This window comes from Camelus dromedarius, chromosome 10, assembly GCF_036321535.1.
Source record: "Camelus dromedarius isolate mCamDro1 chromosome 10, mCamDro1.pat, whole genome shotgun sequence".
Classification (NCBI taxonomy): domain Eukaryota; kingdom Metazoa; phylum Chordata; class Mammalia; order Artiodactyla; family Camelidae; genus Camelus; species Camelus dromedarius.
In genome coordinates, this window is record NC_087445.1 from 46,223,862 (window position 1) to 46,249,639 (window position 25,778).

Genomic DNA, 25,778 nt, shown 5'->3' on the forward strand with positions numbered 1-25,778 from the left:
GATAATTATATGTTTTCCTTAACCCAAGCACCTCCCTTCATGGAACAATCTGTCTCTCTACTCCTTGGAACTTCCATTGAATTTCATTCCTCTATTGAGCATAACTCATTTTCTATCTCTTGTTATGGTTCTCTGTCAACACCTGTTTCCCCTGTCTTAATCTTGTTTGCACCCCTTCTGGTTCTTAGCACAAAGCCTCACGTACTATAGGTGCACAATAACACTTTTTTTAGTGAAGAAATTAACCAATAGAGAGTTCTGTGGTGACATTATTACAGCCTCCTCATCCATATAAGTCTGTCAAACAGCCTAGAAATGCTTACTGAAAACAGTTCAGAGAACCCTATCAGTGAAATTATTAGTATGATGTAATTCCTAAAGAAGGTTTGGGCTCCCAAGCTATATGGAAAGCTCTCTGCTCGTCTGTGTTAATTTCCCAAGCAAAGGGGAAAAAAAAAGATAATGATTCCTGAGAAATAGGTGCTAATTTTAGAATCCCATGTATTAATGATTAACAGCTTGTTCTTTCTCAGTACTACAGTAAAATGGTTAGGAACTTGGAGTCTGAGGTCAGAATAGCTGGATTTCGATCTTACCTCGACCACGTTAGCTATGGGACTTAAGGCACCCGCAAAATGTAGAAACTAATAGTACAGTTCCTCAAAGAGATGGTGTGAAAATTAATGACAATATAATTAAAGTGTTTAGAATAGTACCTAGTACTTTGTTTAAAAGTGATAGCAATATGTAGTACTATATTTTCCTTATATTCCCTATTGTTAAGTTTCATGATGTTAAGAACAAAATGAGTTCTTTTTTATCTCCTACAGCCCCTAGCAGAGTGAAACAAATACCAGAGGCTCAAAACATGACGTGAATTGTATTTGAGAAACAGACTGAATGCACAAGAAAATGAAGGTAGGTTAAAATGTAAATATAATTTATTTAAATAAGAGGGTTCTTGGCATATTATTTGTATCTTCAGTTATTTCTTTATGATTAGTTGCTAGGTGCTTTATGACTTTATCTTTTTCTTGCCCTCTTCAGCGCAAGTAGTTTGGTGTAGTGCACGCTCTATCCCTCAGAACGGATGGCCTCCTGACAAGCTGGCTATTCGAACAGTTTGAGGGATGAGGTTGCTGCAGCAAAAACTGAGTTACATTTAAAGCACTTTACTACTGGGGATGGAAGACGAATAATCTCAGAAAACAGCGCACAGAAAGAGGTGGGCCAGCCAGCTTAACTTTGTGAAGGCTCATTTAGACCCTAAGCTGTGGGCTACTACGAAGGTGAGTACCCGATGCCAGCGTCGTGGGCCCGGAAGCCCGAGCGGGCAGCTGGCCTTGGTAGGAGAGACAGAGCCCTGCTGGGGCCGCTAGATGAGTCATTCTCACCTCCCCAGGCAGGTGCGGGAGGAAAGACGCTTCGCCCCGGCGCGGGAGGGGCTGGGAGCGTCCGCAGCCCCCGCTGAGCCCCCTCCCGGGCGGCCTCCTCCGGGCGGGCACTGACCTTGCCGCGGGCGGCCAGGCTGCCGCAGTCTCGGCGCCGCAGAGCGGGGCGCTGGTTGGGGGCGCCCACTCGCACTTGGACCCACAGCTCGTCAGAGTGGGCCGCCGCCCTCCCGCGGTCCCTCGGCTCCTCACTCCCGCACAAGGTCGCTGGCTGAGGCGCGAGGGCCGCGCGTGGAGGCGCAGGAGGGCGGGACAGGGCGCGCGCCCCCGGCCCGAGGAGATCGTCTCGCGCGGGCGCACGCGCCGCAGCCGCGCGGGGCGGAGAGGGTGGGTGTGCTCGGGGCGCGCGCGCCGCCGCCGCCTCAGCCTCCTGCTCCGCCCGCGCCGCCTGCTCCAGGTGCTCGGCCCCAGCACGCCGGCTCTCGAACGACCATGGGTGGCGCGGGGCCCGGGGTGTAGAGTCCGCCAGCCTCGGACCCGCGTCCCGCACCCTGACAGTCCCGGTAAGCGGGGGCGGGGGCGGCGGGGACCCGGCAGGCACCGTGAGGGGCGCGTCTGCGGGCAGAGGACAACCCTCCCGGGACTCTGAGATGTGTGGGAGCCATCCACAAGGGGGTCCCTGTGTAAGTGGTTAAATCCCGCGTGTCTCTGCCTCTGCCCCTCGGGAGGGTCCCGGAGGCGATGTGCGGAGCCGCCCCCATGGAAGATCCCTGTGCGAATGGAGACTCTCAGGGCTCTCTCCGCATTTGCTGCCACGCGGAGGCCCGGTGTGGAGGACACCATCCCCAGAGATACCATGTGTGTACCTATGGGAGGGCAAGGGTGGTCTCGGTGGAAGACCATTCGGAAACACAGGGGCTCCTCAGCACGGTGGGGGTGGACCCCACAGAGAACCTAGAACTGCCTGGAAGGAACCTCTGACTGGGAGGAGAGGATCCTGTCATGGGATCCAGGCCAGGAGTAACTTCCCATATGCCCAAAGGATTTGGGCCTTGACCTCCTTCAGAGCTCAGTGTGTCCTAACTTGTGTCCCTCTAACATGGTCGAGAGGCAAGGGCCCTGTGGGACTGCCCCTTTGTCATTTCGTCCTTCTACCCCATTAGAATGTGTATTCTCTGTGGTGGCCCAGTTGGCGCCAAGATGGATCTTAGTGGAGGCAAGAACATCTATAAGAGCACAGGGTACAAGAGAGGAGAGGACCAGTGAGGCCTCTGAAGCGGAAAAAAAAGATTTGAGCCCCTGGGCTTGACCCTCAGGTAGAAAGCAGTAAAATCATGTAGAATAACTGACTCTGGCAGGTCCTGTAAAGAAATTCCTTTAAAGGAAAGAAGAAAGGAAATGTATGGTTATTGAGCACCAATGTGCCAAGTACTATACCAGGGATATTTAACATCCCATAGAATCCTTACGACAGCCTTATGAAATTATCAACTTTTTAACATTTGGCACTTTAGGCTCAGAGAGGTTTATCAGTTTGCCCAAGGTCACAAAGCTTAGAATCATGAAATCTGTTTTTCTAAGTTTATTTGGGAAAAAGCATCAAGAGGATGCAAAAGCAAGAATGTGTATTTGTTAGTAAGTTGCATTAAGATACCAAGCATGGGCTTTGTAATAGTATATACTCAGTAAATGTGTTGATTAATTAACTGCATGAAGACCCTTTAACTGGGGATGAGACTGCTGCTGCAATTGATTTCCACTGAATTCCTATATTTCAGGGTGTGGCTTCCTTCACTGGCAGCCCCACTGTAATGATGTCTCTCCGTGGCTCCAGACTTAACTGGGTCTGGGAGAGGCTTCTGGGTGTGGTCTTTGACAGGACTTGCTCTAGGGAACTGGAGGAACCCTTCAGAGGATGGAGTGTTCTGAGACTACCTTCCCTGCTTGCAGAACCCTTGAGGGAGAGGAAGGAGAGACAGGATCACTTTTAGGAAGCATGATCCAGTGTCTTTGTGGCCATCTGACCACATGCACTAGCAGATGTTGGTCCACTGATACCTTTCAGGACACTTGCCCAACAGTGCCTCTGCATGATGATGAGGAGGAGGGTGGGGAAGGTGCAGAGCCAGAAAAGGCTTATGAGAGTTTGTTGTCTGGGGAATGGAAAAGGTCTGTGCCTGCCCTAGTGATGCACCCTCATCTTGTGTCCTGGGCTGTGGTAGCCTTCATTCTACCTGAATCCCAAGAGTATGAATTTGGAACCAAGGATAGGTTCTGGTTTCTTGTCCAAAAAATGGAGTGTTGAGGGAGCTAAACAATGTAATTCACCACATTCTAGAAGAGTTTTCCTGTTCAGCTTCCTTCCTCCTTCCACATAGCCAAACCCAGCGACATCCTCCTATAATAGAAGTGGGTTCCTTGGACATCTGCGGTTACATCGTGAGAGGGGAGGTCAGACTTGTGAGAAAATGGAAAAACCAGGGTGTGGCACCTCATGCACAGCTCAGGAATAAACTTTGACAAAGGCTGATAATGGTTAAGCACCTCCCTGATACAGAGTTCTTTATCATTTCATTCAGTTCAAACCCATCTCATCAGCTTAACATGCCAAAATAAATAGGGTTATATTTTTAAAAAGAAAATCAGAGCAAGCCTGCAAATATGATGTTTACACCAATTCAGAGATTTGTCAGTGGCGTTTTACTCCTAAACTAGCCTTTTTCAGCAAGGGTTCTTGGTATCACACCACTTGGGACCATGGAAAAATTGTTAGATGGCTCCAGGTGCTCCCCAAATATTGGACCTTGGATATCACCTCTTTGAAGCCCAGGAATGGGTGAACATTAAGATTACAAAACCCTAAGAATGCTGTCTAACTCTCCCCTAATCACAACATGAGTCTGCAAATTAAATCATTCCAGATTGAGTGTGAAGGATGTCACCAGGTGGCCTTAATCTTCTTAAAAAAACAAAACAAAACAAAACAAAAAAAACCTCTCTCTAAAGAGAAATAAAAGAGGAGAGAATGGCTCACCCAGTGTCACTTGAGTGTATACAAATGAGTGGATTTTTCAGTCTTTAATCTTCCTCATCTTCTCTGACCACATTCTTATGGTCTTCTTCCTCCTACATTTGCCATCTTTTGACAATCCTCCCTTTTCCTCGAGCATATGAATAGTAAGTAAGACCTTTCCCGGCCCATTTCCCATACTCCCTGTATTTTTTTCCAGTACACCTGTTCCTAAGTGGATCGTATTTATGCAAATAGTTTCCTTTCTTTTTAGCTACAGAATCTATTATCTTCCAGTCCCACATGCTTTTCTCCAGCAGTACTCTTGGTTTCTGCTATGTTCATTTCCCAAATTGATTTATTCATTTCTAATGGGAATATTATCCACTCCAACCCCTCGATCTTAATGACCAAGTTCTGAAAGAAATTGCTTACCAGCTTTGGACCAAGAAACCAAGACTATAAGTGCCCAGCTGGAGATATGATTATTTTTTCCATTATTACATCCCCCTTTATCCTTCTTCCCTTTCCAGCAGTCCCCTCAGAGACCATATACATTTTCTAAGTGCTACCTGCTTGCCAGGTACTGTGCTAGATAAATATGGGAGTTCCTTGCACTTGAGTTCACACAGAATCAGGCTGCAATTCTCTGATCATTTAGTAAGTAAGAAAAGTAAGAGAAGTGCAGCTTCACCGAATATCTATAGGAATTGTCATAGAGTATGCCTTTTCCCAGGCATAATGGAAATGCAACTGCTGTTCCGTGCCTCCTCCGGCAGCCACACATTCTTAGCCCCCAGGTCATTGCCCTGCCAAAATTACCTTTGCCCATATGCTTTGAGTGAACTGGCCATACTTTTGGCTCTCTATGATAATAATGACTAAAACAACAGTATGTATGCTGGTTGGCAGCCATTCTCTCTCCCTCTCTCTCTCTCTTTCCCTCTCCCCTCCCCCCTTTGAGCCTCATAATTAGGCTTATGGGTCTTCCAGAGGGAAAGTCCCAACAATTCACTGCAGTCACTACCTACCAGCTCTTAGGTTATGGGAAAGAGTTTCTTGTTGGTTCCAAAGGCCAAACAATGCCTTCACTGGTCAGCCCTGGGCTTTATCAGGGCTTTCCTGCCTCAGAAAATCCAATTCTCTATGTTTTTTATCTCCCTGAAATCCAAATACATATTCCCTTGTAAACAAATATTTTAAGCATACTGTCTCAAACCAGTTCTTTGGACTAATTCTTATATGAAGGCAAGTTTCCTTGCCTATTTCTATCCAGCACCCAGCTGGCTTCATACCACCTAAGCCATGATGGAGTCCCCATATAGCTCCATGCCTTGGCATGTGCTTTTATCTCTTCCTGGAATGCCTTTTTTTTTTTTCTCCTTATCCACTGGGATAACTCCCACTCATAATTCAAAATTTAGCTCAAGCAACACTTTTTTTTAAATCCTACACTTATGCCCCCTACACATGCACATACTCACACTGCATTCTCACAGGCTGAGTGAGGTTCCATTTTGTTCATTCTACCAACAGTTACTAAGTGCTTAATTTGTGCCTGACACATAGTAGGTTGCACTCAGCAAATATTTGTACAATTAACAAATAAGTGGTGATAATTAAGGTGTAATGAGTGCATAAATAGGGATGAATCTGCGCTTCAGGGGCCCAGAGCGGAGAACAGGGAGTGTCTCTCCATCTTGCTGAAAAGCTCTGCAGGCTAAGTGCGGTCACACCAGCCAATCACTGACGGTGTGCTACTCCTTAACTGCTGCTCTGCTTCTGTGGGAAACCAGCCCTGTAGCTTTTCATGAAGACTCAGCCCAGTCCTCCAGGGGCTAAAGATCATGCCATAATTCTGTCCTATGTTTATTAGAGCTTTTGGGCTTTTAGTAAATATTAAACAACAACAGCACCTCCTTCGCACTTCATTCTCTTGAGCTGAGTGCAAGAAGAGAGTTTTACTCAGTCTTCAGCCCTTCTGCTCCTTGGAAACCCCAGAAGAGCCCTGTGCAGTTGGGGGTGACTGTCTTCCTGGGCTGACTGAAGCCAGTGCTGCTGTACTGGATGAACAAGGGAGAATGGGGAAGACAGGGGGGACCACTTAGACCCCTTCAGGATCTCCAGACATGAAAACTAAAAGTAATCTGTAAGCTATTGCCAGGAAACAGAATGGCTGACTAGAAACAGGCTCCAAGATCACTGTGGTGAGGCGCTGGATTCCTAAAGCAACACCCAGACACTGGAGATCAGCCAGATTATTTCGGGCTTGAATTTCCTCAAAGATCAGCAGAGGGTAAGGGGACTCTTTTTGATGGTTTTTGTTTAAAGTCTCCAGATTGATGTTGATGTGCACAGCGAGCTTAGGGTCTTTGCTGTGCATTCTGCATTTTGTAGACCGTAGTTCTGCTGGTTTTCCATACTCTTGCCGGTCACCTGTGTTAGGTGTGTGGCTTTCCTTGAGGCTCTCAGACAACATTTCAGGCACATGCTACCTGGAGCCAATTGTTGACCACCTTGAAATTTTTCACCTTTATTTGCAGATGCTTGCTCATGGTAAATATCTCTCCCAGGAGGGAAAAAATATATTTTCAAGTTTACTGCATGTGCCCTTAGGGCAGCTACCCTTCTATGGGTCAGGCCATAGTGCCCCAAGACACAGCATAAATGCAGGGGACTGTTGACTTAGGTAATATTAGTGTCTGTCTGTCTGTCTGTCTGTCTCTCTCTCTCTCTCTTTAAACACTGTGGTTGTAGAAACTGGCCAAATGCTAAAATTCTGTAGCTCTCTCCTGTGATCAAAGAAATCACCCATAACTACTATATGGCTACCTGCTCTCATCCCTCCTAGCTCCGAATCAGCAGTCGGGGTCTCCTCGGGGAAGCAGAGTAGATGTGATGAGATGAGCAGGTGACTGTGTAGTTTCTAGAACTGAGCTCTGAAGATTTGGTCTGATTAATCTCTCTGGCCAACTTTGAGGAAGAGAAAGAATAGTGACACCAAGATCTCAAACTTTTTATGTTGCCTTGGTATCTCTGCAACATTCATTGAACCAAGAGTTATAGAACACATGCACTGTGGAAGGCAGTGGGAACCATCTAGATTTTTTTCTCCCTCTTGATTTCAATGAAAAACTGGGATTCCTTTTTCCACCTGCTCAACCCACTCTCTGGTTGTTTTCCCTTGTCCAACTCAGAGGTTTTCTTTGCCCTGTCCCTGACTAGGGAAGCCCTCATAACTTCCAAGCAATCACTTTTAGTTGTTTTTGAGCCTTTTTCAAACAGCTGCCACGCCCATACGAAGGATCAGATGAAAGCAAGTACATGTACTTTACATTTAGCATGTCCAACGAGGAGACTCCTGCCTGTTGGGAGGGTTGCTCCCCTGGCTTCTCACACACCTAAATCTTTACAGAGAGCTTTGGAAGAGGTTCCTAGCTGCCTTCCTCTTTCTTATTTCTCCACCAGCTCCTGCTGTGGAGCAAGCCCTCCTCCTTTTACTCCCACCACTTTGCCCTTAAAAATAATCCTACTGCGTTGTAAGCGTGTGCTCTGAAGAGAATGAGTGTCTTGTACATGCACATTTCAAGCTGCCCACATATGTCTTACTGCCTGATAAATACATCTAGACAGACTTCTCTTCCCTGAAGGAAGTTTCTAGTTGTCATCTGTTTTCATTTACTCCAGATCATAGAGTCAATCAACTCTATTCTACCTTCTTGTTCCTCTTATTCACCACCACCTGCTCCTGCTCTCATGAGGTTTTTTCCAAGCCTTCTCTAGGTACCACAGATCCTCTGACAGTCACATCATTCTTGGGACAGTGTCTTTTTATCCCTCTTTCATACTTGTTAGGAGGCAGAAAATTCCACCCATCAGCCAAAGAAGTAATCATTAGGTATAATTTGTGTCATCTTTGCAACTTGATTTCCTTTTAACTCACTCTTCTTCCTAGGACTCCTTCCAGCACAGGAGAGGCCAGGTTTTTCTCACCAGGCATTTGTTTTTCCCCATCACTAATCACTACCACTTGTTTCTCTAGAAATTAGAGCTGATTTTGTTAATTTCTCAAACACCCCAGGTGCACATCGTGGATATTTCAGCACACTTGCTTCTAATCAAAGTGTCTTTTGTATACAGGTTCGATCCTCTCCATTAAGCATTAAGCATTTTAGCCTCACTCTTGAAGCCTAATTCTGTTGTGTTCTCATGGTTTACTCTCAAAATCAAAGCCATACCGATGCAAAATGACTTGAGATCTTATTTGGATTTTGATGGTTTCTTTTTAATGGTTCTGCTCTACACTTTCTGCCTTTATGGGCATAAGGTGGCCTAGAAAACTGAACCACCTCAGGTGAAAGGAAGAGCAGTACTTCAAGACCCTTTGGTCAGGACTGGAAAGGACTTTTTAATTTGTTCTTATGTTTGTTTGTTTGTTTTGCTGATGGATATCTTCTTCAGTCTTCACTGAAATTCCTTTAAGGATAAACTCCCAAATCCACTTCAATGACATCATTAACAGTTGAGTAGCCTAATAGTGATTCTTGGTATCCTTACAGAGAGTAATGATTGTGCAAGACAGTGTTGGGATATGCTTGTGGTTAGTTTGCCAATATACTTTTAATGAGTCAGGTCATTTACAGAGTAACCCTCCTAATTGGCTGGACTTTGTTCAGAACTCTTATTACATTACCTGAAAAGGCCAATAAAAACCAAATGCATAGTATTGATTTTCCTCCAATGACTCATTCTTGAAAAAGTGAATTTTGTATGGTTATTCCAGGTCTCCAAATAAGTGTTTATCAACTTTTTTTAAACCCATACCTTCTTGCTGATAAACATAAATGTCTTGTGACTGCTCCCTAAAACTTCTAATACAGATTCTGGGAGGGGGGCCACCCACCACTATTTAGAGAGCTAGCACCTTCTGTATCTCCGCATGAATCAAAAGGATACTGTCAAGCTCTGCTGTTTTGTAGTCTGTTACCAAAAAAAAAAAGTGATGGATGGTTTTTAATATTTGCTTTCCAAATATAAATATTTATTATAATTGATATGCTTTTTCAATCCACTATTTCTTCCCTCCTTCTAGAGTTCTGATATATAAACCCCTATATGCCACAGGATCCAGCCAATGAGAATCATTATTCTGATCTTCGTGTTCCTATTGGATTAAACCAGTTTTTTCCTCTTTATTTTTATAGCATGAATATATCACAGGTTATTCAATAATTCTCCCATGAAGGTTATGTTATATTATATTATAATATATTATATTATATTATATTTTATATTAAAAGGTTACCTTTTTATCACTGTACAGACTGCTCCAATATTTTTTAAAAATATGTCCACAGATCAGAGGACATCCTCTGGTATAGAGTAGGGTTTTTTCAGTCAGAGGTATATTAGCAGCAGTCCAGATCTGCTAGAACTTCTAACCACACAGACTCTTAAGACAAGCTTGAGAATTCTGTTCCTGCATCACTCCAGTCAAGGGGAAAGCTTACCTTACACCCCACAATGTTGTCCTTGTCTTTTAGAGGTAACCATCTTTTAATCAAAAGACAAAAGTGTAGTTTCCTAATCAAAAATGTATAATGATTCTAAGGCTATGTTTTTCAAATTACAAGTGCTAACCCTAACCCATTAGGAAGTCATGAAGTCATTTCAGAGAGTCACTATTAGGACTGCTTTAATGAAGTAGGACAGAGAGGATAGAAAATATCAGGGAGCACCACATGTGGTAAAATAGGATTGTTTCACAAAACTTTGGGTTTAATTATAGATCTATGAATACATGTTTATAACTATGTGTATACATATATCACATCATAAACTACATTTCTTACTATGGGCCACAGTCAAAAAATGTGGAAACAACATGGAAACTTTTTGAGGAAAACACTGTGGCTTTGGAAATTGCCATTGGTCATGAGCAAGATCTGCAGTGAAGGGTTGTGTGTCAGTTTTGCATTCTCCCTCCTTGGTGTGGTGTGCCTGTTCCTCTCTCTGTACGCTGGGGACTTGCTTTCCCACCCACCTAACTGTAGTGCACAGCCAGTGCACATGAGGCATGTGGGCAGTGTCTGCAGACTACAGGCCCAGCCTCTTCCAGAACCCCCTGGGTCCACAGCCTCAGCAAAAGCTTTAACATACACACACCCTCTTCTCCACCCCTGGCCCCACCTCTACCCAGGCTGGATACCCTCATTAGGTCACATGGACTTTTAAAAGAACATGAGCATTCTAAATGGTTAAGACTGCATATTCCAAACGCACACATTAACAGATAGAGACTTGAAGCCCAAAGCAGTAAAACAGTGTGTCCTGGGTCACAGCAGATCTAGAACCAAAACAAGTCACCAGGTTACCTCTGTAACTTTTAAATTATATAATTAATGTACAATGTAGGAAAATTAGAAAATACAGATTAATAAAAATATGGAAAACATGCATTCTTTCTTACAAAAATTAGATCATAACATGCTATTTTTTAACTTGCTTTTTTCATTAATATGTTCATATATTTTGAACATCTTTCTTCATCAGTATACTTCTACCTCAGTAGTTTTCATATTCAATTTTCTACTGTACCGTAATTTAACCATTCCTCTATTATCTAATATTTGTTTGCAAATGAGGAAAAAATTATTTTTAATGATAATTTATCATTAATTGTCCACTGGGACATGAACACCTTAAACAGTTTCCTGAATTTGATCAATAAATGTTTCCTCTGTAAAATGACTATAACTCAATAAAAAAAAAAAAGTTAAAAATAAATAAATAAGTAATTCTTTCCTCAATAAACCTCCTTTGCCACCATCCTATAAATGAGAGCTACTTATTCAAAGCAAATATTCCTTAGCCATATATTTTAATTTTACAAACAAATTTTACAAATGGGGAGAGGAGATCTTTCCTTATCAGTAAGTTTATAAAGTTAAAAATATAGGTTGAGTTTCTTTGGTAACAAGTGGTGGCAGGGCAAGCACCCAAACAGGATAGGAATTTGTACCACTGTGGCACATACGGTAGTTATTTCTGGAAATAAGATGTGGCTGTAATCAGATTTTATGTGTATTAAGACCTTATTGAAAATCAAAAAAACCTATCCACAATTAATTGGAAAATGTTTATTAAATGCCTCTTCTCTTTCAGACACACTGCTAGGCAGTAGAGGTAAGTATTAAGCAGGGTAAAAACAATCTAATAGAGGAAACTGACATTGATTAGATAATCATCCTGTTGCATGTGTAATGACAAAGTGTTCTAGAGCAGAAGAGCATGGTGCTGTCAGCACTCCGACCCAGTCTGCAGAGTCAGTAGTAACTTATGCAAGGAACCAATACTTGAACTGAGCTCTGATAGATGAATAGGTGCTAACGAGGGGAGGAGCAGGGTGGAATTTTCAAACATCCCAAAAATGGGGGGAACATGGCAAACAAAGACTGAAAGAAAACCAGCGTGGTTCGAACACAGAGTAAAGAAGTGAGACCAGACCCAGGAGGGCTTCACAGGCCATGGTAAAACAAACAAACAAAAAAGCTGATTTGGAGGACTTTATCCTGAAAGCTTTGGAAAGCCACTGGAAAGTTTTAAACAGTGGATAACATACCACCTGAATATCCCAGAGACATCTTTAATTCAACACATACAATATCCAATTTCATTATCCCTCTTTCTTATTTCCCAATTTCTGTAAATGGCACTACCCTCCTTCTAGTTGGTCCATTTAAAACTTCCTCCCTATAAGTCAGGCAGAGACAGACTGAATGAAACACTGTATGATTTCACTTGTGTGTGTAATCTAAAACTATTGAACTCAATAGAAACAGAGAGCAGAATGATGGTTGCCAGAGGCTAAGGGGTGAGGGAAATGGAGAGATATTGGCCAAAGGGCACAGACGTTCAGTTATAAAATGAGTAAGTTGCAGGGATCTAAAGTACAGCATGGTGACCATAGTTAATACTATAGTGTGTACTTGATAGGTGCTGTGAGAGCAGAGCTTTAATATTCTTACAATAAGAACAACAAAATGGTAATTATGTGAGATAAAGGATGTGCTAACTAACCTTATTGTGGTACACATTTCACAATATATTCATGTATCATATCATCACATTGTACACCTTAAACTTTTTAAATGTTGTATGTCAATTATATCTCAGTAAAGCTGAGAAATAATTAAATATAAAATTGCCCTCTCTCCCTTTACCCTTGATATAATCAAGTTATCAATTTATTCCTAAATTTCTCTATTTCCATAGTATCAAATCAACTCAGTCAGGATCATTCCTGCTGCTATCATTTCAGTTTAAACCCTCTACCTCTTGCCTCGACAAGTATTAGAAGCCTGTTATAGTAGCCTTCTAATTGGCCCAAATCTCTCCTCCTTCCCTCTGTCACCTTTTCCTCCAAACAAGGTGAGAATAACTTCCTACCCACCCTTTAGGGTCCACTCTGACTCCCAGTAGTGTGGTCTCACCTTCCCTTAGGCACTCCCAGCACTGTGTCTTATACTTCTTTGAGTTCTGATACTAAGTAGCTTGAGTTGTGAGACTCTGTTCTCCAGTCTTCTGTTTCCTTTGATGAGTAAGTAGTTGGTGCCTTGCACAGAGTACTGTTCAATAAGCCTTGATTATGATGGATTGAGAACCAGGCTGAAATGGACTCTCTGCTCCACTTTACTTAGAACATTCCCCAGATGAATTCCACTAAGACCCTTCAGGCTAGGAAACAGCAGATCAGCTTCACAATGTACCATGTCATGCCTTCACTCTCCAGTGTTGTAACCTCACGTTTCCAGTGCTTACCTTGCAGAGGAAGAACAAGGATGTTCTTTTTTTAACCTGTAAAGGATATAGAACTTTCTTGAACAGTTCAGAGAACCAAAGCAGAAAATGTGGGAGTGACATAGTGAAGGCTTAGAAGTATGAGAAGCACCTTAGCGCTTGTCATGGACAGGTTATCTGTGGTAGCAAACAGACCCATAAATAGGCATAGCTACTAATTAGAGGGAGCAAAGGAGTATTTGAGACTTTGACCACATGGGTGAGGTGGTAGAGATTCCTGAATGCTAATTCAGAAGTCCTCTAAAAATAGGAGTTCATACATTCTGACTCAAAAAGTAGGAATTTGATGTAGATCACTAATTGGAGGAGCATTTCTTCAGTCAGAAGCCAAAATGTGTTGCTGCAGTCTTGCTTCAAGCCTTGGGTCATCTTTAAGAGAGACTTTAGCTCTGAAGTCTCCAACTATCTTAAAGTAGCAGAGTCCCGGGACCTCTGGATCTAATTGGCTTTGGGACAGCAAGGGAGACAGAGATACTGTTCTACATTGTAGAGTGCTTTCCAGTCTCATAAGCCCTGTTAAGCCCCTTTTCTAATGTTATCTGATGTCACGACAGCCCTGTGAAGTATGCTGAGCAGATCCCCCTCATTTTATAAATGGGAAAACCAAAGTCATAGAACCAGTCAGAAATAGAACCAAGGTCTTCTGACTCCATAATAAGTACTCCGTTCACCCTGCCATTGCTACTGAGTTCCAGAAAAGGGAGAAACTATTTAATAGCACTTGCCACTTAGGTGAATGGTTGAAACAGATTGGCCTGACATGGTCAGCCACTGACTGAGTCTGGGCCCCTCTGCTCTCTGTCCACAGAGCCATGGGGGTGTTGATGTCCAAGCGGCAGACAGTGGAGCAGGTGCAGAAGGTGAGCCTGGCTGTGTCTGCCTTCAAGGATGGGCTGCGGGACAGGCCTTCCATCCGACGCACAGGTGAGCTTCCAGGGTCTCGCCGTGGCACAGTAGAGGGCTCTGTCCAGGAGGTACAGGAGGAGAAAGAAGCAGAGACAAGTACCCCAGTACTCCAGGAAGAGAGCACTGTCAACCGCGCCGCCTGGGAGAGGCTCCGGGACGGGCGTGGAGTGGAGCCTGAGGAGTTTGACAGGACCAGTCGTTTCACACCCCCTGCCTTCATCCGCCCCACCCGGAAGCTGGATGACGACAAGCCTCCAGATATCTGCTTGGAGCCCAGAGAGCCTGTGAGTGTCCAGTAAGGGCAGAATCTTCCAGTCTTAGACCTTCTGAGGATCAGGGAGCAGGGCAGAGAGGCCTGGGTATAGTTGAAGTGAGACTCAAAACCAGAAAGACAGAGCTGAGTCAGAACAGTTTGAATTTCTTCTCTAAGAATAAAAATGTTACATCCTGGATTTGTCTTAGTGAAAGACTTAAGGCAGTGAGTAATAAGGAATGATACCATGGCAGGTCTTCTGCCAACCCTCCCACCTAAAGATGGTACTGCCCCCTGTAGGAGGTATTTGGAAATGTTGGGGTGGGGTTTGGGGGAGTTCAGGAAGACCACAAAACTGGGAGTTGCTCCTGGTATTTGGTGCCAAGAAAAACAGGGATGCTAAGTGTCCTGCAGTACCTGGGAAAATCTCTCACAACAGATTACTCTTTCCAAAAATGCCCGTAGCATACTTGCTCAGAAACATGGTCATAGAGGCCTGAGCAGCTGGAAGAACCTGCTGATTCTTGTCTTCCAGAGAGAAAGCTCTATTGCCTTAACACTGGCTTCACTTGGAGTTGTTCCTCCAGGCTGCTCCAGGGACACTGAGCCCCATGCAGGTAGCAGTGTCCTTGGTGGTTATGGAGTCTTGCTGCCTGCACTCACACATTCCTATTCCTGCCATCTTTCTCCAGGTTGTCAATGATGACATGTGTGATGTATGTGAGGTCTGGACGGCCGAGAGCCTCTTCCCATGCAGGATCTGCACCAGGGTTTTCCACGATGGCTGCCTGCGCCGCATGGGCTACATCCAAGGAGACAGTGCCGCGGAGGTGACCGAGACTGCCCACACGGAAACAGGCTGGAGCTGCCACTACTGTGTGAGCCTAGACTGCAGGGATGGTGGGCTGCTGCATTGCAGGGGACTTGGCACTTCTCCTGGAGGCCAGTCTTAGAACGCTAGTTTCCAGGCAGTGACCTGAAGAGTTTTCCTGTAGTAGATCCAAGGGTCCTAGAGTTAGGGCAGGCTTTTTCCTCCTCAGTACTGTTGATATTTTGGACACAGTAATCTGTTGTGGGGGCTGTGTGCATTGTAGGATGTTTAGCAGCGTCCCTAACTTCTATCCATTAGATGCCAGTAGCACCCACCCTCAGTTGTGAGCAACCAAAAATGTCTCCACAAATTACCAAATGTGTCCTGGAGGGACAAAGTCATCCCAGTTGAGAACCACTGAGCTAGAGGGCTGAATGGATAGGATGAGGCCAATTATTCAAAAGTACTTGTTTGGAGCAGTGCTTACTCCCATAGTCTATGGTTGTTATTCATCGTATTCATCTGAAAAAACAACCTGAAATCCTAACCGGCTTGCTTCCAGGAAGGATAGATTCTATCCTAGGAAAACTTCTTAGTGCTAATATCCTCACTTGGCCTTCTACCTTAAGAACATTTGTTCTTCATCTCTGAAGTGATCATTTTGTGAATTAAGTAACAAAGGTCTATTGATTCAGAATGTCATAAATTATACATAAATGCCTTCCAACTTTTCAAAAGATGAAAAGCTAGATTCATAGCCATTTCTCAGCATACCTGAATAGAGTTCAAGTCTTGTTTTATTGATCTGTTGCCCTGCAGATATTTTCATTATTCACTGATTTCAGAGTAAGGATTTTCTGCTGACCCCCTCTTCTTCCTACCACCTACAAGAAAGCAAAGATGTCCTACTTTCTAACAAATAACACTTTCTCTATGGCTTGTCCATAAAGCAAAGTGTAGAATCGTTATTTCGAGCCACTTAAATACCTTTTCCCCAGCGAGAGTATGCCACAGCAGACCCTGGTCTACAGTCTTCTCTAGTCACCACCCCTCCAAGTGTCAGCTGTTTCACCCACACCAACTCTGCTTGGCAGTGTTCTGCTGATGTGGGACAGGGTTGAGGGGTCTCCTTCCTAAATCCCCAGGAATGCACAGCTACCTTCCTGGCTTTCTGTCACAGTCCTGCCATCATTACCACCACTCTCCACTAGACCTTTTACAAAGGTTTCTTCAAAGCTCCTCCTCGTTCAGCATCTCCATGTGGTTCCCCAGCCACCTGTAATTTGGCTTCTGCATCCATCACTTCTGCTGAATTGGCTCTTCCTAAGGTCACCTAAGCCCTGATTGTCAAGTCCAATGATCTTTTCTCAGGCATCTTCTTACTTGACCTCTCTGACATATTTAGCTCTTCCATATTGTTTAGGGTTTGAGTATTTTTTATGAGAATTATTACATAAAATATGGAAACTAGAGAAAATACAAAATCAGTAAAATCCCATCTTAGTTGTATAACCACTGTTAACAGTGCCTCCTGCATTGTGCAGCTCTTTCTTGGCTTCCATCACCCTCTGCTGATTCTCTTCCTAGCTTTTTCTCTGACCATTCTTTCTAAGTGCCCTTAGTTTCTTGTCCCAGTCCTAAATGCTGGTGTTTCTCAGGTTTCTGTTAAGACTCTTCTCACTGTACTCTCTCTCTTGAGTTTTCTTCCACTTCAGTGGCTAAACACTAATCATTCCCAGATCTGTGTGTCCAGACCTCAGTTTCCTCTAGTCTTTTGATGTCTTTTGATATCCATCTTGATGTCTCACAGATACTTCACACTCAGCATGCCCCAAAATGAACTCATCTTTTCCCCAAAACCTTTTCTCCCTAAATTCCTTATCTCTATGAATAGTAATACCACCCCCAGTTACCAATCCCAACTCAGTGCTCTCCCTCACCTCTCACATCCAGTAAGTCAACAGGCCCTATTGACTCTACCTCCTAATATCTCTCAAATCTCTCCCCGCTTCTTCATTCTTATGTCTTAGTTTAGCCACTCATCTTTTCTTACCTGTACTATTGCAACAGCCACCTAACTGCCCTCCATACCTCCAGACTTTGCCCCTCTAATCCATTCTCCACACAACAGACAAAGAGCTGACTGTGGCACTCTGCATTTAAAAACCTTTTCATGATTCCCCTTTGCCCTCAGAAAAAAGGCCCAGTTTGAGGGGCTCAATGAAGGGCATTTCAGACACTTTACAGTCAGACTTTTGTCCACCTCCCTTTCCTTATCTTTTATCATCCCTCCCTACTTTCTCCTATAAAACACACACACACCACACTCCAGTTGCACTGAACATCTCACAGTGTTTACACCATTGTGCCAAGCATATACTAGGTGCTCAGTGTTTATTGAAAGAATGGTTTGAGTTCTTCATGAAATCCACAAATGAATAGTCATGAAATGTCTGCTCCTGTTCTTTGCTGGTGTTTTAGGGGGGGGAAATAATCTATTTTAAAGAATCTCTGAGAATTTGAAGACTTGTAAGACTGTAAAGTAATGTTAGCAAAATAACGTATCAGTGCTTTTTTGGAATTAAAACTTCCACAGTCCCACAAAAAACTTATTTGGTTTTAGGAACTTTTCCATGATGGCGTCTCTTTCAAAACCATTCTGCAGTTATTTAAAGTGATACATTTTAGAATTAAACAGGTTTACAAAATGTGGAAACTAGAGTTAGAATTAAACTTTTTAACTAAAATACTCCTTGAGCACAATCTAACACAGTAGCCAGATACTTAAAATAGGTAAGGATGGAGCTGCCCTGGTTGGTGGAGCTAGAACTCTGCCCACTTACTAGCCCTCTTCTCCCTTGCAACATCTTCCTAAGGCATATCTAAGGAATCCCTAGGCTATCTCAGAGAACCATCCCAAAACCACTATTTTAGTAAAAGAGATTCTGGGCTGGATTCAGGATACTTGGGTTCTGGAGAAGATCCTGCCCCAGAGTTGGGCAGCTCGGAGAAAGTCCTTTCCCCCTTTGTGGGGCCTCAGTCTCCTTGTTCGTGAATGTAAGGCTGTGATTAGATGATCCCAGAATTGCCTTTCAGCTGAAATACTATTTCCATTCCTCCTGATCCTTGGCTTTCTTTTTTACTGGCCTATAGGGCCACTGACTCAGCTCTTCCTCTTTTTCAGAACAACCTCAACTTGCTGCTAACTGAGGAGGAAATGTACAGCCTCACAGAGACCTTTCAGCAGTGTAAAGTCATCCCTGGTAAGGCTGGAGAGTGCTGCCGATGGAGAGGGCCAGGCAGATATCTCCTTCATACTTTCTAGGCTAAACCATGAAAGGAGTATTCTGGCATTTGGTGGGTAAGAGAGTAAATGGGTCCCTATTCACAAGCTGTTGGCCCACCCCTGGCCACAGCCTGAGTTATCCTGGCTATGGAGACAAAGACTCGACAAGAACTGTGGGTGTGGGCGCCCTGGAGATTACCCTAGAGGTGAGGGGAGGTACTCCACAGGCTGAGCAAAGGATGGACATGGCTAGTATGGGGTGCCTCCCCACAGATTGCTCCTTGACACTGGAGGACTTCCTGCGCTACCGCCACCAAGCAGCGAAGCGGGGGGACAGTGACAGGGCTCTCAGTGAGGAGCAGGAAGAGCAGGCAGCTCGTCAGTTTGCAGCCCTGGACCCTGAACACCGAGGACATGTAGAGTGGCCTGACTTCTTGTCCCATGAGTCCCTCCTACTTCTGCAGCAGTTGCGTTCCCAGGTGAGGGCCAGCTGGGGTGAACATTCATGGGATATTGGGTGACAGAGACCTGGGAAGTATGCCAGGCAGGTTGGGGGAACACTGGGTACTCTGAACAGGGACCAGTACCAGGAAGGGGCCCAGGTTCCGTTCAGTGACAGGTGATCCAGTGCCTGGGCTGGGGAAACTGCTCAAGGAAGATTGATTTGCACTGGACCCCACTACAAATGTTGGTGCTACCAGAAAGGATCCAGGCAGCATCAAAGGGAGGTTGCAGAGGTGGTAATAAAGGTAGGATTCTCTACTGCATGACAGTTTACAAAATATTTTCACCTCCAAGATCTTAACTTGTCTCTTCTTCCCCAGAACTCTCTGTTGAGGCTTCTGACAGTCAAGGAGCGGGAGCGAGCCCGAGCCACCTTCCTGGCCCGGGGCAGCGGAAGCACCATCAGTGAGGCAGAGTGCCACCGTGCCCAGCACTCTTGGTTCTGCAAACGCCTCACAGAGGCTCCTTCCTGCAGTGTCAGGTCTGCTCCCTACCAGTCCCTGCCCACACTCACATATCCCCTCCTTTTTCCATGCCAAATGGCCCTTGGTACGAAAGGTACCTGCCTGTTTCTCCTGCCAGTTTCTCCAGCAGCCAGGAGAGGATCCTCCTGTGTATTAGACAGTGGGCAGTGATTTCTGTTGGCCAGACATAGGGCAGCCTCTACTCCAAACTCCTGTCACCCCGTGTCAGACAAGCCCAGACATGCACATTCAGAGCTGTGGGTTCACCAGAGCATGGAAGGGGCCAGACCTTTCACTGTCCCACTCCTAACCACATGTCCTTGTGCCCAACAGCATCAGCCAAGTGGGTCCCATAGCAGACAGCAGCCCAGCCGGCAGCAGCAGCAAGAGTCAGGACAAGGCCCTGCTGCCCTCAGAGCCTGAGTCCAGGTGAGTGACACCTCCTCATCTGGCTGTCTGCTCCCCTGATTCCCAATACACACAAGTAAGTTGGTCATTACCCACTGCCACCCTTAAACAGCAAGTGCCCACCCCCAGAAACCAGGCTTCAGGAGTACACATTTGACCCCAGATGCATAGGACCAGCCAGCTGGTCTGTCACCTTGGAAGCATAGCCAGCTATCACCATGTCAGGTACGAGCCCAGGCTTGCCTGAGTTTTGCCCAGCTCAAGCCGATCAGGTCTCATGAGCCTCTAGGCTCTGCAACCAGACTCACAAACCTATTCTTTACTTCCACTCCAGATTTGTGGACTGGCCTACCTTCCTACAGGAGAATGTCATCTACATCTTGGCTGCTCGCCCCAACAGTGCAGCCATTCACCTGAAACCCCCAGGATAGCATGGAGCAGAGAAGCTCAGTTCAGGGACAGTGGCGTTCTCTTCCTCCTTTCCTTCCCCCTTTCCCCTACCAACCTCTGGTACTGAGACTTACGGGGATGGAGCACTGTCCACATGTCAATTTGTCACTAAGCTTTATGGCGCTGAAATCACCATTCCCCTTCACAACAGAGGTAGTAAATGCATTGCCACAGGGAGAAGCCCTAGGAGCTGTGGCAACATCCACTCCAGGACCACGCCCTGACTCCACACCATAGACTGGACCTACCACCGCACACAGCCACACACACATGCACGCCTAGCTGCCCATGCCTTCAGAGACTTGGTTCTTTTTGGTTGAAAAAGGACCAAAGTTCTTTTGTGAAACCTCTGGTATAGATGAGGGGGTCTCTACTCAGCCCTTCTATTAGCCAGTCCTAATTTCTAATAGATCAGTCTCTGGCCAAGTGGTTCTTAATAAGGGGGCATATCAGACTCACATGCTCTCGTAGAGATGCTGACAGGCTCCCTCTTCCCATACTAAAAATCCCTTCCTGGGTGAACCACTGTACTGGTAGATGTATGCTATGTCCCTTGATGTGTTGGGGTGGGGAAATGGTTGAAAACCACCACTGCACTTCAGCCCATTGTTTATTTAAATTCCAATTCCTGGTGACAGAGAAGACAACTAATATGTGGAGTCCAAGTTAGAAAAGGTGGAGGCAGCCCCTCCCAGGGATCCAGAATTCTAGAAACATCTCAGCCAGGTCATTCAAGTTTAAAAGTCTTTATTTAGCAAAAGAGTCAAACTAAGGTGAGCCATCCTGGCCCATTTTTAAGATGGGCGCTCATGGCCCAGAACCCAAGGAGAACATGTATGATGGCAGGAGTCACAGTCCTCTGGGTTAGGTGCTTCACCCAGGTCAGCTACCACAGAGACCCAAAGCCTGAGCTCCAATGAGAACAAGGTCTGGATGGAAGAGGAGAGGAGAAGGCTCATGCTCTTCCATCCTTCCAGCTCAACTCACCTGTAGACCTAGAAAAGTGTGCTGTGGTATGGAGTGCAGAGCCAGCCTCTTCCATAGCCCAAGAAAGAGCAACTCCACAGAAGCCCTAAGCAGGGACTCCTTTCAGCCACCTGACAATGAGGATAAGAGACTGGAGCTAAGAAGAGGATTTGCATCTCAACTCTTTTGAGCAGAAAAAGTCCCAGAAAAGCTTCACAGAAGGAGGAGGTGTTCCCTTCTCCCTGTTACTGAGATATAGCCTGAGCTGCTGCTTCCCCAGCTGCTTACTGCATATCCCACCCCACCAGCCTAGGGCCTGGGCCTGGCGTGGAAAGACTTCTGGGGCAAGAAGAGGCTGCCACAAAGTCACCGAGTCTGGTCTCCAAGCCCCCGCTGTCCTTCCTAAGTTCTCATCAAGTTCTCTAGTAAGTGCATGTTGTGGGTCAGCACTGGCCCTGAGGTTCAAGTTTCTGACTTAGGTTTAGCCTAAGGTCTGACTACCAAGAGCTATTCAATAAGAGATTGGGTCAGTCATACAGAAGCTAACACATTGCATTGCTCAAGGCATTTCTACAGAAGCAGCGTACAGCTCAGTGTTGCTCAGAGAAAAGGGGAGAGCTATAACCAGGGGCATGGAAAGAGCACTATATGGTCTCTTCCTGTAGAGACTGCCTCACCTAGAAGCCGAGTGAGATGCTTCTGGGGTTGGATGATTTAGGACTGAAATGAAGTAGACAGAAGATGAATATACATTCATGTGTATGGCTCTGAACATTTCAAAACCCACAGCTCTTTGTAAATGCTCCTTAGCCATACTCCCACGACTAATCAGTAGGAGAGGGCCATTAATCAGTCTAGCCAAAAAGAAAGAAAGCACATGACTCTTGGGCCCAAGGACTGCATCTGAAGCAGCCAGGCCTGGGGTTTGCACTGAGAAGATTAAAGCACATTAAGCACGGGGGCTGTTGCTTACTCTCCTGGCAGATCGCCTTCTGCGCCAATGGCCTTGGGCTGCTTGATCTCACGGACAGGGCATTTTGAGTAGAAACAAGCTCTGGGCTTTGAGAGCTAAATAGATTTATTTCTCCTGCTTCGTCATCAGTCACAAGGACTGGAAGTCCATCTTCTTGTTCCCTGATCCTTCACAGACCAAGGTGATGCCTACCTCTCTGGAGCTGCAGCTTCTAGCTTTCTTTGGATGAGTGGTAAAGACTGGGCCAGATCGGGCCAGCTGTATCCCAGGGCCTGGCAGAGCAGGCCTCAGAGCTCTTCCACAACAGGATCAGGCCTATTTGGGATCACTCCTCTCCCTCTAGTCCAGGACGGCAAGTTCCCTGATGAGGGTGTGCTGCGAAGGGTACAGGGTACATGGCCCCCAGAAAAGGATAGAATTCTCAGTCCATAAGAGTCCTAGGAAGCAGAGAAGCATGGAAAAGCAACCAGCGTCTTCTCTATGGGCATCTAGATTTTTACCAAAGGAGAGGATCCATTACGACCCCAGTCCAGAGTTGCAGAAGGTCCACCCAGCCCCTTTCTGGGATCTCCCTTTGCAGTGTCCTAATCCATGGAGCCCCTCTGCAGTACATATGGAGACATTCAAACTTTTATAAACCTAGTAAAGCCCATTCCCTTTCCTTGTCAAGCCCTTTCATCACTGTGACTGTCTGAAATTCTGCCAATAATGGAAATCAGTGTCTGACTCTAATAAGGGTATGAGGAAAATATTTCGATCTTTTCATCTTGGCTGCCCAGAATTGCAGAGATCAGTTCTCTTCCCAAGCTCCACCCACCCTACCCCCTAACCAAGGGAAGCTGAGGTTACATAGATGCTTCTCTGAAGGCTACTTGCCCTAAGTCTGTATTTCACCCAGCAGTCCTCTTCTCCATGCTTAGAGTTAAAAGACAGGGACATCTGGATGACATAGTGGAGTTGCAAAGACAGTCAGCTGAGGCAATAGCTGTGGCCAGATAGGCTCTTCAGGCCTGCTCCATGGCTTCCTCCCCTGAAACCAGTCTTCCAGCAGATGCAGGCGCTGCACTTTTGAACAATGGTCCACTCTGATCCCAGGGATGGAGCCATCCTCTTGCTCCTAGGTACTGACCCCTCAAAGTGGTCTTCCTTTGAAGACAACCACGGCTGAAGCCATGAGCACATTGCCTCTTTCTGTCTTCAGCCTAAGCAACTGGGGCTGCAGGGCAGACACTGGCCTTTCTGGCCCTGGTGCTCCCTATGGGATGTCACCCTGGCCTTGTTTGGCCAAATCTGGGGTTCCCACATTCTTGTCAACAATATGGGAAGAACAGAATCAAACTGCCTGGGAAGAGGGTACCTCACTGCAGGTTGGATTCAGGATTGGGCCTAGGCTTATAAGCCTCAACCTCAACTATTGCAGGTCTCATTACTTAGTAAGAATGGTGCCAAGACGCTCTAAACACAAGAAGGAAGCTCAGCAGAAGCTGTCTGGCAGGCCCTCAGGCCAGCCATAACCAGCCCAGAGTCAAGAGTAACCTCCAGGCACGACTGTGGCAGGCTCTAGTGATCCTGCAGGCATGTCCCCTTCAAACAAGCTGGGTAAAGGCAAATACACACTTGGCATTTAAAAGGCAGAACAAAACTGATGCCATAGTTTCAGGACATCCAGGTACCTACAATCATAACCCCTTTTAACCACTCTATTTACAGTGGAATAAAATTGCTACTTTCTTCACGTCACTTAGTTTGTGCCCAGGATTTCTCTCTTGGCCCTGAGCTGCAGCCTGGACAACAAAGCATTCCTCGAGTAAGGGATATCAATGCATTATGCCTGTTCCTTGACAGCTCACTCTGGTGTGGGTTGGGAATGGGTATTTTTCCTGCTGTTGCTTTACTACTGCCACTGCTTTTGACAACCTTAAAAGGAAAGAAAATGAACAGGTTACAGAATCTCCAATAGACCCCGCTAGCACTAAGAAAAACCTTCTTCCCTCTGGGCCACATGCCCCGATGACCCAGATCATGGAGAGGGTGTCAGGTCTGCTCAGACCAGTGACTAAAAAGCCCAATCACATTCCAATTTGTATAGCATGGGTTGGCGTGACCACAAATAAGAACATCAAGGTATAAATAGCAAGGCCTTTCTATATCTGTGCTGAAACAAAGGCCTTCAAGCCTAGCTGGCTACAAGAGATGGCCTCTGATCTGTCTCCCAGCCAAACACAGGCTTGCGGGACAGCCTCTGAGAACACTCAAGTAACACTGGAGGATCCAATGGCCTCTGGTCCCTCATGCCCTTCCTATGTGGTTTTCTGCAGAAGGTAACTTGACAGTAAGCTCAGGGGAACATTCCCAAGCCCTGTCCTCCCATCACAACAGCTGCATGCTCCTCCCCATGGCTCAGCTTCACTCCAGAAAGAGCTGATGCTCCCAGAGGCTGGGCACAGTGGAAATCATAATAAAAAGATTGTGATGCTCTTTTGGCCTCTTGTTTCTTGTTGTTTGGGGCACCTGCCGAGTTTCTGTTTGGTTTCCTATCATTGTCCAGTTCCTGAGTCTAAAACAGGAGCAGCTGTGGCCTCCAGGAATACCACAAGATAGGTGGAGGTGGCAGGAGGCAAGGGTTGCACCATGGACACAGGAATCGGGAGCACAGAAGAGCCAGAATTTTTGAAGAAATTGCTATGTATTACACGCCATCCCACCCACACCCCCAATATAGACACATACACCAAGGACCAGTTTAGACATTTTTCCTAGTTTCTACTGAGCTACAAAGTAGGAAAAGTAGTTGGGTGTTTTCTCCTAGTCTGAGAGTTTCCTCCCAATCTTTGCAAATTGTTTTGTGATATGATAGGGTTGGGTAAACTAAAGTCTGGAGAGGCTTTCAGAAGACTATAAAATCCCTATTCATCCCTTTTGCCTGGTGAGAACAGAGCCAGTACCTATAGACAGGAACATCCCTATTCTGTTTATCAGAGGCAGATATTCTACCTTCAAACCATAGGAACCCCACTTGTCTTCCAGGGAAGGTAAGAAATTTAGCAGCTCATTACCGCAATGATGAGGGCCACCAAGAGGCAAGTGAAGGATGCTTTGGGGGTGGATGGCAAAGGCAGGAAGGTCTACTGGGGGACAGGCTGTTTCAGCTGAGACCTGCAGTATGGGTAGGAGTAGTGAGGCATGTCGGCAGGGAGAGGGAGAAGGGACGCTGTTCCAGGGGGAAGGAATAGCATGTGTACAGGTGTGGAAGGACTAAAACTCCTGTGCCTGGGCTCACGAAATGAGCACTTGTAACAGTGCCTGGGCTTGAAGGGGACCCAAGGAGTCCTGTTGGTTGAGTTCCTGCTAGGACATCCCTTCTGATGCCCAGAGAGAGCCTGTGTGGTCTCCACTACCCAGGTGCCTCACTTCACTGAGGCAAGGAACTCAGGATGCTCGATGACCGGTGCCCAAAGAAACAATATATGAGGAAGGATTCACATTTTAAAGACTCA

The 25,778-nt window shown here is 45.7% G+C and overlaps 1 protein-coding gene and 1 long non-coding RNA gene across 5 annotated transcripts in view; one reads left to right on the forward strand and one right to left on the reverse strand.

Moving 5' to 3' along the window:
* Positions 1-1,851, reverse strand: part of LOC135322272 (uncharacterized) — a 119,303-nt gene extending 117,452 nt beyond the window's left edge. The window contains exon 1 of one of the 2 annotated variants that reach the window (XR_010382712.1): positions 1,510-1,851. This is a non-coding gene — a long non-coding RNA (uncharacterized LOC135322272). The remainder of the gene's footprint in view (positions 1-1,509) is intronic. The other variant, XR_010382711.1, reaches the window with a different exon arrangement.
* PHF24 (PHD finger protein 24) lies at positions 1,092-24,759 on the forward strand. 3 transcript variants are annotated; one of them, XM_031449953.2, is made up of 8 exons: positions 1,092-1,289; positions 14,069-14,450; positions 15,112-15,297; positions 18,415-18,493; positions 18,790-18,995; positions 19,341-19,501; positions 19,818-19,913; positions 20,227-24,759. In XM_031449953.2, exons 2-8 carry the CDS (start codon positions 14,073-14,075, stop codon positions 20,321-20,323), a joined length of 1,203 nt encoding a protein of 400 aa, XP_031305813.1. In that variant the 5' UTR covers positions 1,092-1,289; positions 14,069-14,072; the 3' UTR covers positions 20,324-24,759. The 3 variants fall into 3 exon arrangements, with proteins under 3 accessions (XP_031305813.1, XP_031305812.1, XP_031305814.1); XM_031449952.2 differs by lacking the exon at positions 1,092-1,289 and adding an exon at positions 1,858-1,954; XM_031449954.2 differs by lacking the exon at positions 1,092-1,289 and adding an exon at positions 1,858-1,954 and having other exon boundaries at positions 15,112-15,249.
* The last annotated feature ends 1,019 nt before the right edge of the window (positions 24,760-25,778 follow it).